Source organism: Mauremys reevesii, linkage group 23, assembly GCF_016161935.1.
Source record: "Mauremys reevesii isolate NIE-2019 linkage group 23, ASM1616193v1, whole genome shotgun sequence".
Taxonomy (NCBI): Eukaryota; Metazoa; Chordata; order Testudines; family Geoemydidae; genus Mauremys; species Mauremys reevesii.
Window position 1 is genome coordinate 6,976,655 of NC_052645.1, and position 15,426 is coordinate 6,992,080.

At 48.3% G+C, this 15,426-nt stretch overlaps 1 protein-coding gene across 13 annotated transcripts in view; it reads right to left on the minus strand.

The window, feature by feature from the left end:
- SCMH1 (Scm polycomb group protein homolog 1) overlaps positions 1-15,426 on the minus strand; it is a 293,217-nt gene that overhangs the window by 252,996 nt on the left and 24,795 nt on the right. For 9 of the 13 annotated variants that reach the window (XM_039511319.1, XM_039511322.1, XM_039511314.1 and 6 more), the window contains 3 exons: positions 12,787-12,855; positions 3,352-3,422; positions 2,139-2,373 (listed from right to left, as the gene is read on the minus strand). In XM_039511319.1, the coding sequence (XP_039367253.1) occupies positions 2,139-2,373; positions 3,352-3,422; positions 12,787-12,855 (375 nt within the window). The remainder of the gene's footprint in view (positions 1-2,138; positions 2,374-3,351; positions 3,423-12,786; positions 12,856-15,426) is intronic. The other 4 variants (XM_039511323.1, XM_039511326.1, XM_039511324.1 and 1 more) reach the window with 1 other exon arrangement.

Genomic DNA, 15,426 nt, shown 5'->3' on the forward strand with positions numbered 1-15,426 from the left:
ATGGCGAATTCCAATATCCAGGCCATTTATATAACTGTAGCCGAATAAAGTTTTTAAAAAACCCGATGAAATGCTGTGTCTGTCACTTTCATTCAAGGCAGGACTGAGAGTTATTTGAAGCAGATGTATTTTTTTCCTTTAAACGGCCTCAAACTGGGTTAGTCTGCTGCCCAGCAGGGAGTCCTAATTAAGAGGAGTGGAGTAATTTAAACCCATCCAGCTGGTGCGCCAGCCAGCGTCTACACTTGATACCCAATTCTCTGTGCTGGCCCTTAGTACATGGGCACAAGTATGCCTGGATGGCTGGAAAGAAAATGTAAAGTGCTGTGGGTTAAGGAGCAATGACTGAGCTGGACTCTCCTACTTCACCTTGGTTATTCTCTACATTACAACTGAAAGGGTTCAATAAGGCACCCCCCATCCTATGGCTCATGACCGTGCTCTGGACACGATGGAAGGGAGGCCTGGTCTACACTAGGGGGTGGGAATCTATCTAAGTTACACAACTTCAGCTATGTGAATAACGTAGCTGAAGTCGACGTATTTAGATCTACTTACCGTGGTGTCTTCACTGCGGTAAGTCGACGGCTGACGCTCTCCTGTCGACTCTGCCTGCGCCTCTCGCCCTGGTGGAGTACCAGAGTCCACGAGAGAGCGCTCAGTGGTCGATTTATCGCGTCTAGACTAGACCCCTGCTGGATCAATCACTGCACGTTGATCCAGTGGGTAATGTAGACAAGCCCTGAGAGAGAAGGGCTGATGGCATGAGAACAGTATATTGTGTTTCACAGATTTTTAATAGTAGGTAACTTGCAAGTTAGATTGACCACCACTCGCACCAATGTTCCTTCTAATTTTTTCCATCCAGGTGTGGAACACATTTTGTTATGTGCACCGAGGTATGTGGGGATGTGCGCCACTGGTAGAAACAAAAAAACTAGATGATATGTATGTTTTTTAAAAGTTACCATAGGGATAATTAATTACTCCAGCCAGGACAAGTTAGGCATTTTAGAACTCACTACTCAAAGAATTAAACTTAAGTGAAAGAGAGAAATAAAAATTATGAAACGCATTGACCAGTCAACACTAAAATAACACACTCTGAAAGAATAAAATTACAGAGAATATATGTGCATTGCAGGAAGAACCAAGAAGTAACAACAACATTAATGCAAGTATGTGTTGGGAGGTGAGACCCACAGTGCGAGAGTGTGTTTGTGTGCGTTGTCTCTTTAAGACATACACGGAAAGCTCTCCTGCTCTGCCTTGAGCCCTGTTGTCTCCCCGCCCCAGAGATGGGGTACGGGGAAGGAACTGTGCGCTGGTTGCTGGGGAAATCTCAGAAACAGTGCACTGTCTCTTTAAGAAAGGCACTCAACCACTCACCATTCAGCTCTCAGATGCTCTGAGTCCTCCTGAGCCAGGCTGTCCCCTCTGCCCTGCTCTGCAGAGATGGGGTACAGGGGCAGGGGGACACCCTGACATTAGCACCCTCCTCCCCTGCTCTGCACAGGCAGGAGGGTCCCGGGAGCAGCTGCAGGACGTGGGGGGACTGGCACCTGAACACATGCTGGCAGCTGTGCATGCTCTCTAATCAGCTGGGTGCATTTGAATCTCTCCTGCGTGGCTGCCCAAGCGCGCAGCTTACAGGTAACACAGGTGGTGGCCCAAAGTCACAAGCAGCAGGCCACCCTGTGTGGTGGGACTGAGGGTATGTCTGCACAGGAGATTCACTCGCGTGGTCTGCACATGGGGCTAAGCCTCCGGGCTGGCGAAGCCCAGGCGTGAGCAGCCACACTGCAAAGCCACACAAGAGTCAGTGAGTCCAAACTGGTGCTCCACTCACCTGTGGGAGGTGCTAGGACTTCTGGTCATATCCCATGGTTCTTAGCACCTCAGTAAGCTGAGCCACTCTGATTCCCAGTGCATTGTGGGAGAACCTGTCTGTTTTGTGCGTGGAGGGAAGTCAGGTTAGTGACAGCCCCTTGGTAAGTATACATAGTGAAACAAGCCCTGGTAGGCGAGTACAGTCCATGCCTTCCTGTACTGAGCAGGGAAAGCAAAAAGGGTACTAGGTATCCCCCCACAGCTTGTGGCTGTTTTCCATTGGTCGGATGACAGGATTTCAGGCTCACCCAGAGGGGGCTGCAGCATCCCTCCATTCTTCTCGCAGTTCCCTATGGGCTGGATTTCAGCAGAGTCCACCAGCCGCCAGAAGTCATTCTTGTTGTCGCTGCCATCGAGACGCAGGCGCAGCCGTGCGCCTGTCAGACCCACCACAGTGGCGATGCAGGTGGAGGTGGTGTTTCTGGGGTCCTGGGCTTCCAGTTTCATGCTGATCTTGAATTCATTGCTGGGCGGAGTGTACGACTGCAGAGAACAAGAGCCAAGACTTCACATATGACCCATTTCCTTCCCAGAACCCCAGCCCCAAGACCCACTGCTCCTGGCAGCTGAGGATGGACAGTGCCCTCCATGCCAATGCTGACACAGGTGCCACAGAGAGCAGCAAGGAGAGCTCAGTGAACAAAGGCCCTGGCACCCACCCACAATCTATCGCCTTTCACCACACGTTTCACCTTGAGCCAGCTCCTTTTCTGGGGCCTTGCCCCATCTGAGACACCCACCAGCATAACACACAAGGGGCTACTGAACAGCCCCCAACACACACAGACTGTCTTTTGCTTTTAAAATCCAATCAAACAAATACATTTTGAGTGGGTAAGTAAGGAGCTCCAAGCAAATGCCTGCACCAGCTGTAGCACAGGCTTATCTTGGAACTCCACAGACAGTTCAGCTGATGCATCTTGACCCACCCACTCCCGCTTGCTCTGTCCTGGGCCCTCACATCAACTTGAATGATGATTTTGGCAGCCCGCATCTCCAGGCAACATAGCCAGATACTGGATACCACAGCCCAGGAGACAGGGAAACAGCTTACCAAGATCCAGGGAATTTTGCAGAAGGGAAGCTGTGCAAGAAACTCCCTTTACTGGCCTGCATCTAGTGAAATCTAAATCATAACTATACTAAGCAATGATCCAGCTTATATACACTTCCCTCCAGCACCTGAGCTCAGCTGACACACACAGCTTTGACGTTCCCACCCATCCACATCTGAGAGTTACGTCCCCTGGGTTATTCTATACATTTATACAAGCCATGAATGTTTTCTCTTTTATCTTTGCTTAACCACGCACAGTCCTGCCAAGGGTCCGCTTTCCCTGCTGCTCCTCCCTCTTGGATTAAAGGGACAGAGCCTATTTCTAAGGCTTGTCCTGAATCGGAGCTCTAGGATCACAAACAGACTCTCGCCCCCTGCACCCAAGACGCCACCCAACAAATTACCTGCTTGAAGCAATGGGCAGGAGCTGGGATGGCACATGTTTCTTTCAGGTATTTATCCCAGGTGAAGTGACCTGCAAAGAGGGGGGGAAATGGGATTAAAATGGGACCCTAGAAAACAGCAAAAAGCTCAGGAAAGCAGCCACCCAGGGCTCCTTACACCATTATTGCCAGATCTCTACCCGAGAGATGAGCAGAACTGGCTTGTATTGGCCTACCCAATGCACCACCCAAATCCTGGATTTCCAGGCTGGAGTGGGGAGGTGTTAGCACTGGGTTGGGTACAAGCTGCTTTTCTCCCCAATCTCACAAACCCATAGGCTGCATGATGATGTGAGCTGCCAGAGGAGAAAGCAGAGTTTCCCAGCGAATTGCTCCTTCAGGCCATACATTAAACACGCTGCTCAGTTTTGGAATCAAGAACAAGTCACTGAAGGATGAGATCTCAATCACCGCCAAGTTAAGAGCAAAGCTTGATCCTCTATTGACTTTATGGCTGCTGCCTTAGCCAGGGCTCTTTTTCCTCTTAAAAAACCAAACCCATCTGGGCAGGAATCATCCAGTTTGTAGTAGCTGATTAGTGGACTGGTCAGCAATAAATCACCTCTCCTGGACAGTTAGTTTGTAGCTTAGGGTCTGTCTACACTGCAATTAAAAACCTGCGGCCGGCCCATGCCAGCGGACTCAGGCTCACGGAGCTTGGGCTAAGGGGCTGTTTAACTGCACTGCTGATGTTCGGGCTTGAGCTGGAGCCCGGGTCTCGGACTGCAGCCCGAATGTCTATAGGGCAGTTAAACAGCCCCTTAGCAAGGGCCAGCACGGCTGTGACGTGCGCAGTGTAAACACGCTTTATCGCCGGGGGAAGAGCTCTCCCGGCGATACCCCCCCCCCAAACGAGGGGTGAGAGCTTTATCGCCAGGAGTGCAGCTCCCCGCGATAAAGCACTGTCTATACTGGCGCTTTTCAGCACTAAAACGTTTGTCACTCGGGGGGTGTTTTTTCACACACCTGAATGACTAAAGTTTTAGCACTGAAAGTGGCAGTGCAGACACAGGCTAAGTGAGTGTCTAATCGCAGCCCAGACATACCCTCCAGGCAGGGATTTACAGAGGAGATCCTATTCAATGCAAAGGCTCCTTCAGCTGGAAACCGCAACTAGGGGAAGGGCTGAGCACATTTTATCACCGTCTGCCCTGCTCTTCAAAGGTGCATGGAGGGCCAGGGAAAGTGTTACACTTCCCAAGAAGACTTCTTATTAAATGAGGAATTTACTGAAGTGGCCCAAGCAGATCAAGACTCCTGCCACTTAGACTGAGCAGATGAGAAAAGATCTTTTACAAGAGCCTGCATGACATTAGCTTCTATTCATCCAAACAGCACCCAAGAGACCTCTATTTTCAAATCATCACAAGAGCACCAGTGGCAGAACAATTATAGAGTCAGTTACAGTTCTCATTATGCACATCAGGTTTTTAATCAGCTTATTATTTGATATAAAAGCTTTATTAAGGAGCAAATATAAGGTGCTGTGGTTAAGCACCCAAAGGTCTGGAAATGCAAAAGTTAATGTTATATACACAACCTTCACTCTGCCCCATGTGTATATGCAGGAAGAACAACAGAATCTGTAAGGACATGATCACTTACTATCTCTCAAATACATCAGAAACACCATTTGTCTATAATCTTACATGCACACTAGTAGAGCACACATTTTTTATTCTTTTACACTGTACTTAAACTTGTTTCATTGCTATAATGGCCCAGTATATTTCTGTTGACAGATTGTTAATGTAAGCGCTCCTCTCTCTAAGACATGTATTTTAAGCAGTTAGTCAGCACCCATTGTCTCTTCAAACAGCATGGCCTCCCATAGCTGCAATCCCGAGGATGAATGGCTTAACTGAAAAGCAAACTGAGGGCTGGTTTACACACAAAAGTTGTCCCAGTTTAACTAAAGCTGTGATTTTAAACTGGTTTAGTTAAACAAGTGCAACTTTGTGAGTGGACATTCTTACATATCATACAAACTAAACCAGTATAAGCCAGGTTTAAACCAACCTGCACAGACACTACGTGCCTAAATCCCTTTTGAAAAAGGGGCTGAGGTGCTTTTAAGATTTTTACCCAAAAAAGCTTTTATTTTTTACACTATGGGAGAAGTGGGTTTATTTTCCTCCTCTCTCCTCTTATGCAACACCAGTCAAAGCCTTTCTGCTCGAACTTTCTAAATGAATCCACCTTTTGGCAGAGACCAGACCTGCAAGATTCCAGACTGAACAGTGAATTTTGAAGAAAGCTGTATGCCACTGAAAACAGTGCGTTAGGATGGAAACTTATGTAAGCTTAAACTCTAGTGTTCATTGCTGCCATCTCACTATAACGTGAGCAGACATACAGCAGTGAAACAAAGACTCTCAGTTCTCAAGGGGTCTTTTTGGTAACAATTTATTTTTAAAGAATTGAAGCAAAAAAGGGGGGGCATAGAGGATTTCTCTGTTTAATGAAAACTGATTTTTTTTAAAAAGAAGAACAAATGTGGCACACTTTGGGCCCCACAATCTTGTATTGGTAATTCCTTTATATACATACGCACACGTTTAATTACAGGACATTTCTTTTAAAAATCACTCCCTCGTAGACAATGAATGGCACAGATAACTTACGATGAACTTTGGATGACTTACACTTGTGCATTCTACACAAATGCAATGTATTAGTAGCAGAAGTGATAAAAATTCCTAGACCTTTGTGTAATGCTTTTCATCCATAGATCTCAATGGGCTTTACAAAGGTGGGCAAATACCATTACCCCATTTTACAGATTCCAAGTGGACTGACACGAGAGTTTTGTCAAGGAAGGGAAAGCAGTCAGTGATGCAGAACAGGGCAGGATATATCCACAAGTTTTTTTGGCCAGGGAGTAGAGAACATATCCGGAGCTCTACACTGGGAAACAGAGCAAACAATTTAATACAGATATAATAGGCTTGGTCATCTTAACCTTGGCTTCTCTGGTCCCTCCCCAAATTGATCCAAACATGATTATTAACTTGCACATTCAATTCCAACTCTATCTGCACTGGAGCCTAGCACCTCTGGTGCACACTCTACAGAGAGCACAGGAGCCAGACGCCAAACCACCTTCTGATGACATCTTAAAGGAATGGTACAGTCATCAATTATAATACCAGAAGGGACCACTGGGATCATCTAGTCCGAGCTCCCGTATAACACAGGCCAAATATTCTGTTTTCAGTATTCTGTTACTATTCGTACGTTTTGCTAGCTTTAAATAAATCAGACATGATAGTGGGCTATGGATCATTCTGCCTCTAGGGCCCAGGTTGGTAGCAACTGAACATTGCTGAATGGCTGTTCAGTGGGTTATACAAAATGAGTTGGTGGCTGTAGTCCAGTTCTTAGTGAGCTCTTCACTTCACATAAACTAGCATCTCAACTGGTGCTAATTGGGCCCCTTGCTGGCTGACTCAGCAGAGGAACCGAGGACTGAATAGACCATGAAAACCGAACTCTCTCACCCCTAAAAACAGAAAGCAGTGAAGCATTTGGACAGAGTAGAGAGACAAAAGCTTGCCTTGCTGATGCCTGCTCTATGGGAAAAGAGTTTGGTCTCTAGCACTGTCTGGCATCTTTCCCTAGCACTAAATTCACTTCTCATCAGACACCCACCCGCCCCCCACGCGCGCACACACAAATGTTGGCCAATATGCAGGGAGCATCACTCTTTCATGAACCGGAATGATCATACGTTCAAATAGGGTTTGTTCGGCAGAGTCAAATAAACCAGTATGCTTACAAAATAACAAAACCAGAAAATGATGTGAGGAACATGCCATAATACAGAGTTACAGCTGGGACTTAAACATACAAGAGCCAAGAAGTTCAAAGCTACACCACCCAAGTAACTTTGCCAGCATGAACATACTGTCACACTCTTCTTTGCTCTAGGCAGTGCCTTGCTCCATGAGTATCCTCGATGAAGGTCTTAATCAGTGAGTAAAAGTGGGAGAATTGGGCCCTAGCCCACTTTAAAAAACCACTTACTAGAGGAAAAACACTCTGTGTGCACAAGGGGTCAAGCTATGGGACTTGTGACCAATGTAAGTCTTAACTCCCTGACTTGCACTGGTTTAAATTCACAACCATATGTTGTACTTAATGCAATTCTTTTGCCTGGAATTTGAATGAAGCTGGAGATTTTGTTTATGTGTTTAAATGAAATCTGTTTTGGGCTCCATTAGCATTTCAATCCTCAAGGGGTCATCACTCCTATTGAACATGATGTATGTGCATTTTGTGTCGCATCTGTGCAAGGAGAATTTGCCCTACCCAGATCAAGGCATCCCATTAAAGTCTGCAGCCCATACGTGAGCCTGCTAAATAGTATCAGGGCAGCATATAAAAGCAGGACAGTCTATCCAGATTTGGTATAGAAAAATGACAATGCCAGTGTCTTCTCTGCTCGCAATTCCAATCACATTAGTGGCTTTCCAAAATGCAAGACTTCACCCTCCCAAGCAGCCAGGCTCTCATTCTTTGATGACAGCAGAATTTCTGCAGATCCTACTTTACTGTAATTTCCAAGGGTTCTCGCTAACACAGAGCTGTTAATCTAGGTTACACATTCACCACAAGTACCAGTGGAACTCAGTGCACTCCACTTTCTTGCCCTGCCACATACAGAATAAGAATTCTCTCAGGATCAATGGGTTTAGAACAGTAGGTGCTGCCACTCCCTTGTCCTAAGAGGTGCCTTGGTCCAGTTTTAACTCTGCCAGGAACCATTTTCACATTGTGTTTAGGACCCTGTGTCACAGAGCCATGAGTCTGGTGCTCTCATGCAGCTCTGGAACAGACCCTGGGAGGAACACCTTCAATGTGTTAACCCCCTTAGGGTCATACTCTCACTGGGGTAAGTTACCGCCTCCTGGGACCAAGCCTTGGAGCCTTCAGCAACCCCTGCTGCACACCATAAGTTCCCCTCAGTGAGTCCACCTGAATTGGGCACGTGGGAAGACTTACCCATCCAAAGGGAGCAATGCACCCCCCAACTCTTGACTCTGAGCCAGCAATGTAAAAGCAGAAGGTTTACCAGATGTCTGGAACACAGCATAGAAAGTCCTTGGTTATCACAGAAAACAAAATTACAGCCTGGTCCATCTGGGTCAGTTTGGAGCCCAGAGCTCTCTTACCACCCTTTTAGTCTCAGTCCAGAAGAGTGAGCCCTGCTTCCAGCAGCCCACACGTAATGACCCCCACAGGGGCCCCTCCTCTGCCCTTTGTTCTGGTTTCCCATACAAAAATGGTCACCTTGCTCTTTGTTCTCCAGCTGGTCAAAACTGGTTGGCTTTCTGCAGCGGGTGGGCTCCCCTAGTCGTTAGTTGCTAGGTACCAACTGGCTGGGCCATTGTCTGGGGCCAACGCCCAGACAGCTACATGCCAGTCACACCTGGATTTCTAGGTCTCTGCAACGAGCAAACAGCCTTTTCTCCCCACCTAGTTAACCACACAGCACATAGGAGAAACTGAGGCACACACAGTAGTCATACAAAGTATTATGAAAAATTCCTGTTTTGTCACACTTTCTCACCCAGAAAGCAGCTGTATCTACACTGTCACAGCCAAGTGTGGAGGCCTTGTGTGGAGCTTTATGGGAGAATAACATGAGGAGGAAAGGAGTCCAGGAGAGCTGGCTGTATTTTAAAGAATCCTTAGTGAGGTTGCAGAAACAAACCATCCCAATGTGTAGAAAGAATAGTAAATATGGCAGGCGACCAGCTTGGCTTAACAGTGAAATCCTTGCTGATCTTAAATGCAAAAAAGAAGCTCACAAGAAGTGGAAGATTGGACAAATGGCCAGGTAGGGGTATAAAAATATTGCTCAGGCATGCAGGAGTGAAATCAGGAAGGCCAAATCACACTCGGAGTTGCAGCTAGCAAGAGATGTTAAGAGTAACAAGAAGGGTTTCTTCAGGTATGTTAGCAACAAGAAGAAAGTCACGGAAAGTGTGGGCCCCTTACTGAATGAGGGAGGTAACTTAGTGACAGAGGATGTGAAAAATGCTAATGTACTCAATGCTTTTTTTGCCTCTGTCTTCACAAACAAGATCAGCTCCCAGACTGCTGCACTGGGCAGCACAGCATGGGAAGGAGGTGACCAGCCCTCTGCGGAGAAAGAAGTGGTTCGGGACTATTTAGAAAAACTGGACAAGCACTGCATCCGAGGGTGCTAAAGGAGTTGGTGGATGTGATTGCAGAGCCATTGTTCATTATCTTTGAAAACTCATGGCGATCAGGGGAGGTCCCGGATGACTGGAAAAAGGCTAACGTAGTGCCCATCTTTAAAAAAGGGAAGGAGGAGGATCCGGGTCAGTCAGCCTCACTTCAGTCCCTGGAAAAATCATGGAGCAGGTCCTCAAGGAATCAATTCTGAAGCACTTAGAGGAGAGAAAAGTGATCAGGAACAGTCAGCATGGATTCACCAAGGGCAAGTCATGCCTGACTAACCTAATTGCCTTCTATGACAAGATAACTGGGTCTGTGGATGAGGGGAAAGCAGTGGACGTGTTATTCCTTGACTTTAGCAAAGCTTTTGATACGGTCTTCCACAGTATTCTTGCCAGCAAGTTAAAGAAGTATGGCCTGGATGAATGGACTAGAAGGTGGATAGAAAGCTGGCTAGATCGTCGGGCTCAACGGGTAGTGATCAATGGCTCCATGTCTAGTTGGCAGCCAGTTTCAAGGGAGCGCCCCAAGGGTCGGTCCTGGGGCCAGTTTTGTTCAATATCTTCATTAATGATTTGGAGGATGGCGTGGACTGCAGATGACACTAAACTGGAAGGAGTGGTAGATACGCTGGAGGGTAGAGATAGGATACAGAGGGGCCTAGACAAATTAGAGGATTGGGCCAAAAGAAATATTATGAGGTTCAACAACGACAAGTGCAGAGTCCTGCACTTAGGACGGAAGAATCCCATGCACTGCTACAGACGAGGGATCAAATGGCTGGGCAGCAGTTCTGCAGAAAAGGACCTAGGGGTTACAGTGGACGAGAAGCTGGATATGAATCAACAGTGTGCCCTTGTTGCCAAGAAAGCTAACGGCATTTTGGGTTGTATAAGTAGGGGCATTGCCAACAGATCTAGGGACGTGATCATTCCCTCTATTCGACATTGGTGAGACCTCATCTGGAGTACTGTGTCCAGTTTTGGGCCCCACACTACAAGGAGGATGTGGATAAATTGGAGAGAGTCCAGCGGAGGGCAACAAAAATGATTAGGGGGCTGGAGCACATGACTTATGAGGAGAGGCTGAGGGAACTGGGATTGTTTAGTCTGCAGAAGAGAAGAATGAGGGGGGATTTGATAGCTGCTTTCAACTACCTGAAAGGGGGTTTCAAAGAGAATGGAGCTAGACTGTTCTCAGTAAAAAGAACAGGCGCACTTGTGGCACCTTAGAGACTAACAAATTTATTTGAGCATAAGCTTTCGTGGGCTACAGCCCACTTCTTCAGATGCATAGAATGGAACATATATTGAGGAGATATACATACACATACACAGAGCATGAAAAGGTGGGAGTTGTCTTACCAACTCTGAGAGGCCAATTAAGTAAGAGAAAAAAAACTTTTGAAGTGATAATCAAGATAGCCCAGTACAGACAGTTTGATAAGAAGTGTGAGAATACTTACAAGGGGAGATAGATTCAATGTTTGTAATGGCTCAGCCATTCCCAGTCCCTATTTAAGCCTAAATTGATTGTATCATGAAGTTGATGGATTTCCACTCCATACGGCTAAATGCAGTGCCTTGCATAATGACAGGTTTCAGAGTAGCAGCCGTGTTAGTCTGTATCCGCAAAAAGAACAGGAGTACTTGTGGTAGCACATGGCAGAAAAAGTTTCAGTGGGGGAGGTTTAGGTTGGATATTAAGAAAAACTTTTTCACTAGGAGGGTGGTGAAGCACTGGAATGGGTTACCTAGTGAGGTGGTGGAATCTCCTTCCTTGGAGGTTTTTAAGGTCAGGCTTGACAAAGCCCTGGCTGGGATGATTTAGTTGGGAATTGGTCCTGCTTTGAGCAGGAGGTTGGACTAGATACCTCCTGAGGTCCCTTCCAACCCTGATATTCTATGATTCTATGCAAGTCAGCATTTTTTGTAGTGAGGGGATTCCTATTGTTACACAAGTACTTGTTCAGTTTACAGACAATTAACTGATCCTGAGCACAGTGCATCTCTTTAGCAATTCCTCACCCTGGCTGAGAGCTTGGAGACTTTCAGGATGGGATGGAGCATGATAAAGGATAGCAAACCACACCACGTTATCAAATTTCAGAGAGAGGCACCATTTCTAATCAATCTCATCCCTGAAAAAAGTACCTCTCTCCACATGCCCTGGAACGACGCAGCACCCAGCAAAATGGAGATCATGAAGGAGCCCCTACAGACCACCAGGAGGGGCCTAGGCAGGATTCTCCAAGCAATGATGGCCGCCCTATGGTGGTGGATAATGCTCATGTCTTCAGGCAGAGTCCTGAGACACACATGAAAATCCCCAGAGTTGCCCCCTAGGATATACCTCAGGGCCCAATGACACACAGAGACCCAACACTGCCCTACAACATAGAGCCCCCATGCACAGCAGGGAGAGGTTTTAATGGCTCTAAGAAACATAAGAACGCCCTACACAAAGGCATGCAGTGCTCTATGTTAGGAACTATTCACTCTGGGAATGCTTTGTTAATTTCTTATGGCTCAGTGGATGCGTTTAGTGGGGAATCTGCAAATTAAACCTTACTAACAAACCCAGATTATAAAGATAAGTAATTAAGTGGGGCCTTGTCATAAACTACACTGCCCCAAGCAGTCAGAACTCACACAGACGTCTCTTCTGAAAGACAGCAGGAACTGTCAGTTTTATAAACTTAATTTGCAGATGCTCTGCACACTACCACAACCTGCCCTGCCAATGGTCTCTAAGGGAGGAAAGGAGTGATTAACTCGCATGCTGCTAACTCCAGACCTTGCCCTCAGCTCCTAAGAGACTGCCAGCTGTGCTGACTCACAAGGGGCTCCAGTCTACTGGGGTGGACGCCAACATCCTGCTGCTGGAAAAATGGGAATGTGCAGTATTCAGTGTTCAGATACAGTCACAATTGCACTCACAGGACTGGGCCTAGATTAACCATTTCACATGAACGTGAAAGAAACAGTTCACCTAGAAGTAAGGAAACCCTATAGTGCCAGAGAACATGTACCCTCGTGCAAAGAGTCATTTCTACATACTACTGCTGCGGGCAAAGCCCCTTAAATGCAGTTTGCATCAGTTTTCTAGCATATGGGGTAAGTTTTGGTCCTCAGCAATTCAACGACCTCAAGGAGAGGAACAAGAGGGAGCTGAGAAGCACCTTCTTACCTTGGTACTGGGAAGGAGACTCTGATGGGCGGCCATACTTGTGCTTTCTACCATCTTTCCAGTCTATGGCTAAGACAAGAAACAAAGCATTCATGTGAGTGAGGAAGCCCGCCTGATTCAGCTCTACCCTTCAGCAGGAGGTGGTCACGCAGCTACACACTGAACACTGACTTGGTTTCCTCTGACTCACAGGCACTTTGTATCTCCCAGGGAAGAACTGACCCCAGGACAAGAGGGAAGCTCCCACTGTTTGACTCGCTCTCCCCCCATCAACATCCACTGCAGAATCTACCAAGCCCCCATCTCAGTTTACATCTGCCTCATCCCACTGAGCTCAAGAGAAGGAAAATTGGGCCTCAGGTGTCTACTGGGTCTCAGTCTCTACCAGCTCTCACCTGCTAATATTCATGGTTAATGATGAGCCAAGAGGCAAGGAACAAATCCTTTCACCTTCTAGTTTTTAACATTTTAAACGAGGCTAAAGGCTGGTAGGCTTCAGGGACAGACTCTGAGAGGGGGGAAATGAAAGCGAAAGGGAGCTGCCTCCCCCTGTGCTGTTTTATGGGATGGGGAAGCCTGGATCAGATCCCCATTTCCAAATAAAGATCAGTGCAGCTATTCCCTTCCCCACCATCCACCTAGACTCTCTTCTGGTGATCCAGGGGCTTGGACATCAATGGGTTTCCGCCAAAGTCCTGAAGGATCACACGCAAAATATCAGGAGTCTGAGCTCCAATATGGGGTGCTCACTGCCCAGGTCACTAGGGCTTGAGTCGCAGAGTATTGCTCAACTCCTGCAGAGAGAGCCATATTCAGCTCGATAGCATCCCATTGGCTGCTCAAGAAATGGTGCTGATGGCTCCACAGGCTGTCACTTCAAGTCCTCTGCTCACAAGGATGGTGGCCACAGACTGAGAAGTGTCATAAAAATGGAGGGATTCTCCAGACCCTTCCCAAAGTGTGATAAGCAACAAAACAGGCGACTCCACACATGGAAGCCCAACAGACCATGCATTAATAGGCTATTAGTCCCTGTTTGGGGGAGCTGCTTAACAAACGAGGCTGCATCATGCACTGGTAGCTGACTAATGCACACCCCAGCATGCCTTATTGCTATTACAGGCTAACTCATTTATTTTACATTGCATTTTTAAAGCTATTTTAATGCTGTTTTACGAAGTAATTTTGTGGAGCCCTATGAAATATACTCTTCCACCACGAACAGGAGTTTTCAGTGAAACGATGTGAGAAAAAGATGCAGGGAAATGGATTTAAAAGCTCTCAACAAGAAGCTGAAAGAGCCGCATACTGCTGCTGAAAGGGCAGTTGGACCACCTGGGGCGTGGCCAGGTTAAAACAGCATCTTCTCCTTCCCCACAGCTTCCAAAGCGCCTCCCTTTGCTGTCACACACAGTCGGTGTCATTGTGAGGACACCTCACATGTGACTCACTGGACTTGGTGCATAACTGTGACCATCAAAAACGAGCCAATCAGAATGTGCCTTTGGGCAGTGGTGAGCTAGAGCCGGTTCGCGGGAACCGGTTATTAAATTTAGAAGCCCTTTTCGAACCAGTTGTCCTGTGCGGGTTTCTAAATTTAACAACCGGTAAGTTGAAGTGACCCAGGAGTGTAGTTGGGGGGGGGGGGGGGGCAGTGGGGGCAGCCGCTCCCCCTGAGCACATTATCCAAAAGTGGCGCCTTAGGCGCCAACCCCATGGGTGCTCCAGCTCCCCGCCCCACCCCCCGGCACCAGCTCACCTCCACTCCGCCTCCCACCCTGCTTCTCCCCCACGTCCCCGCTTCCCGCAAATCAGCTGTCCGCGCGGGAAGCCTGGGAGGGTGGAGATGCGGTGAGGCAGCTTTGCGCTCAGGCCCAGAGAGGCGGAGATGGAGCGGAGGTGAGCTGGGATGGGGGGCCCACCTGCACCACAGCAGGTAACCCGGGGGGAGGGCAGAGTGCAGGGGAACGGCTCCCCGCCCCAACTCACCTCCACTCCGCCTCCGCCTCCCTGGGCCTGAGCACGAAGCCGCCACTTGCTTCTTAGCCCTCCCAGGTTTCCTGTGCAAAGAGCTGATTCGTGGGAAGCCGGGGGGGGGGGGCGCTCCGTGGCAGCGGTGTGGCCTGGCTCCAGACGAGCGGCGTGGCTGAAGCACCGCCAGCCACCTCCAGGCAGCGCGGTAAGGGGGCAGGGAGCAGGGGGGTGTTGGATAGAGGGCAGGGAGTTTGGGGGTGGTCGGGGTGGGGTAGTCAGAGGCGGGGAACAGGGGTTGAATGGGGACAAGGGTCCTGGGGGCAGTCAGGAAGGAGGCGGGGTTGGATGGGGCAGTGGGAGGCAGTCAGGGGAAGGGGTTGCAGGGGCAGTCAGGGGACAGAGAGAACGGGGGGTTGGATGGGGCAGAGGTCCCAGGGGGCCATCAGGAATGAGAGGAGGGGTTGGATGGGGCAGCAGGGGACAGTCAGGGGACAGGGAAGGGGGGTGGATGGGGCAGGGGTCCCAGGGGGGTGCATCACGGAATGCGGGGGGTTGGATGGGGCAGGAGTCCTGGGGGGCGGGGGCAGGCCATGAGCCCCTTGTGGGGTGAGGAGGGAACCGTTTGTTAAGGTTTTGGCAGCCCATCACTGCCTTTGGGCAATCAGT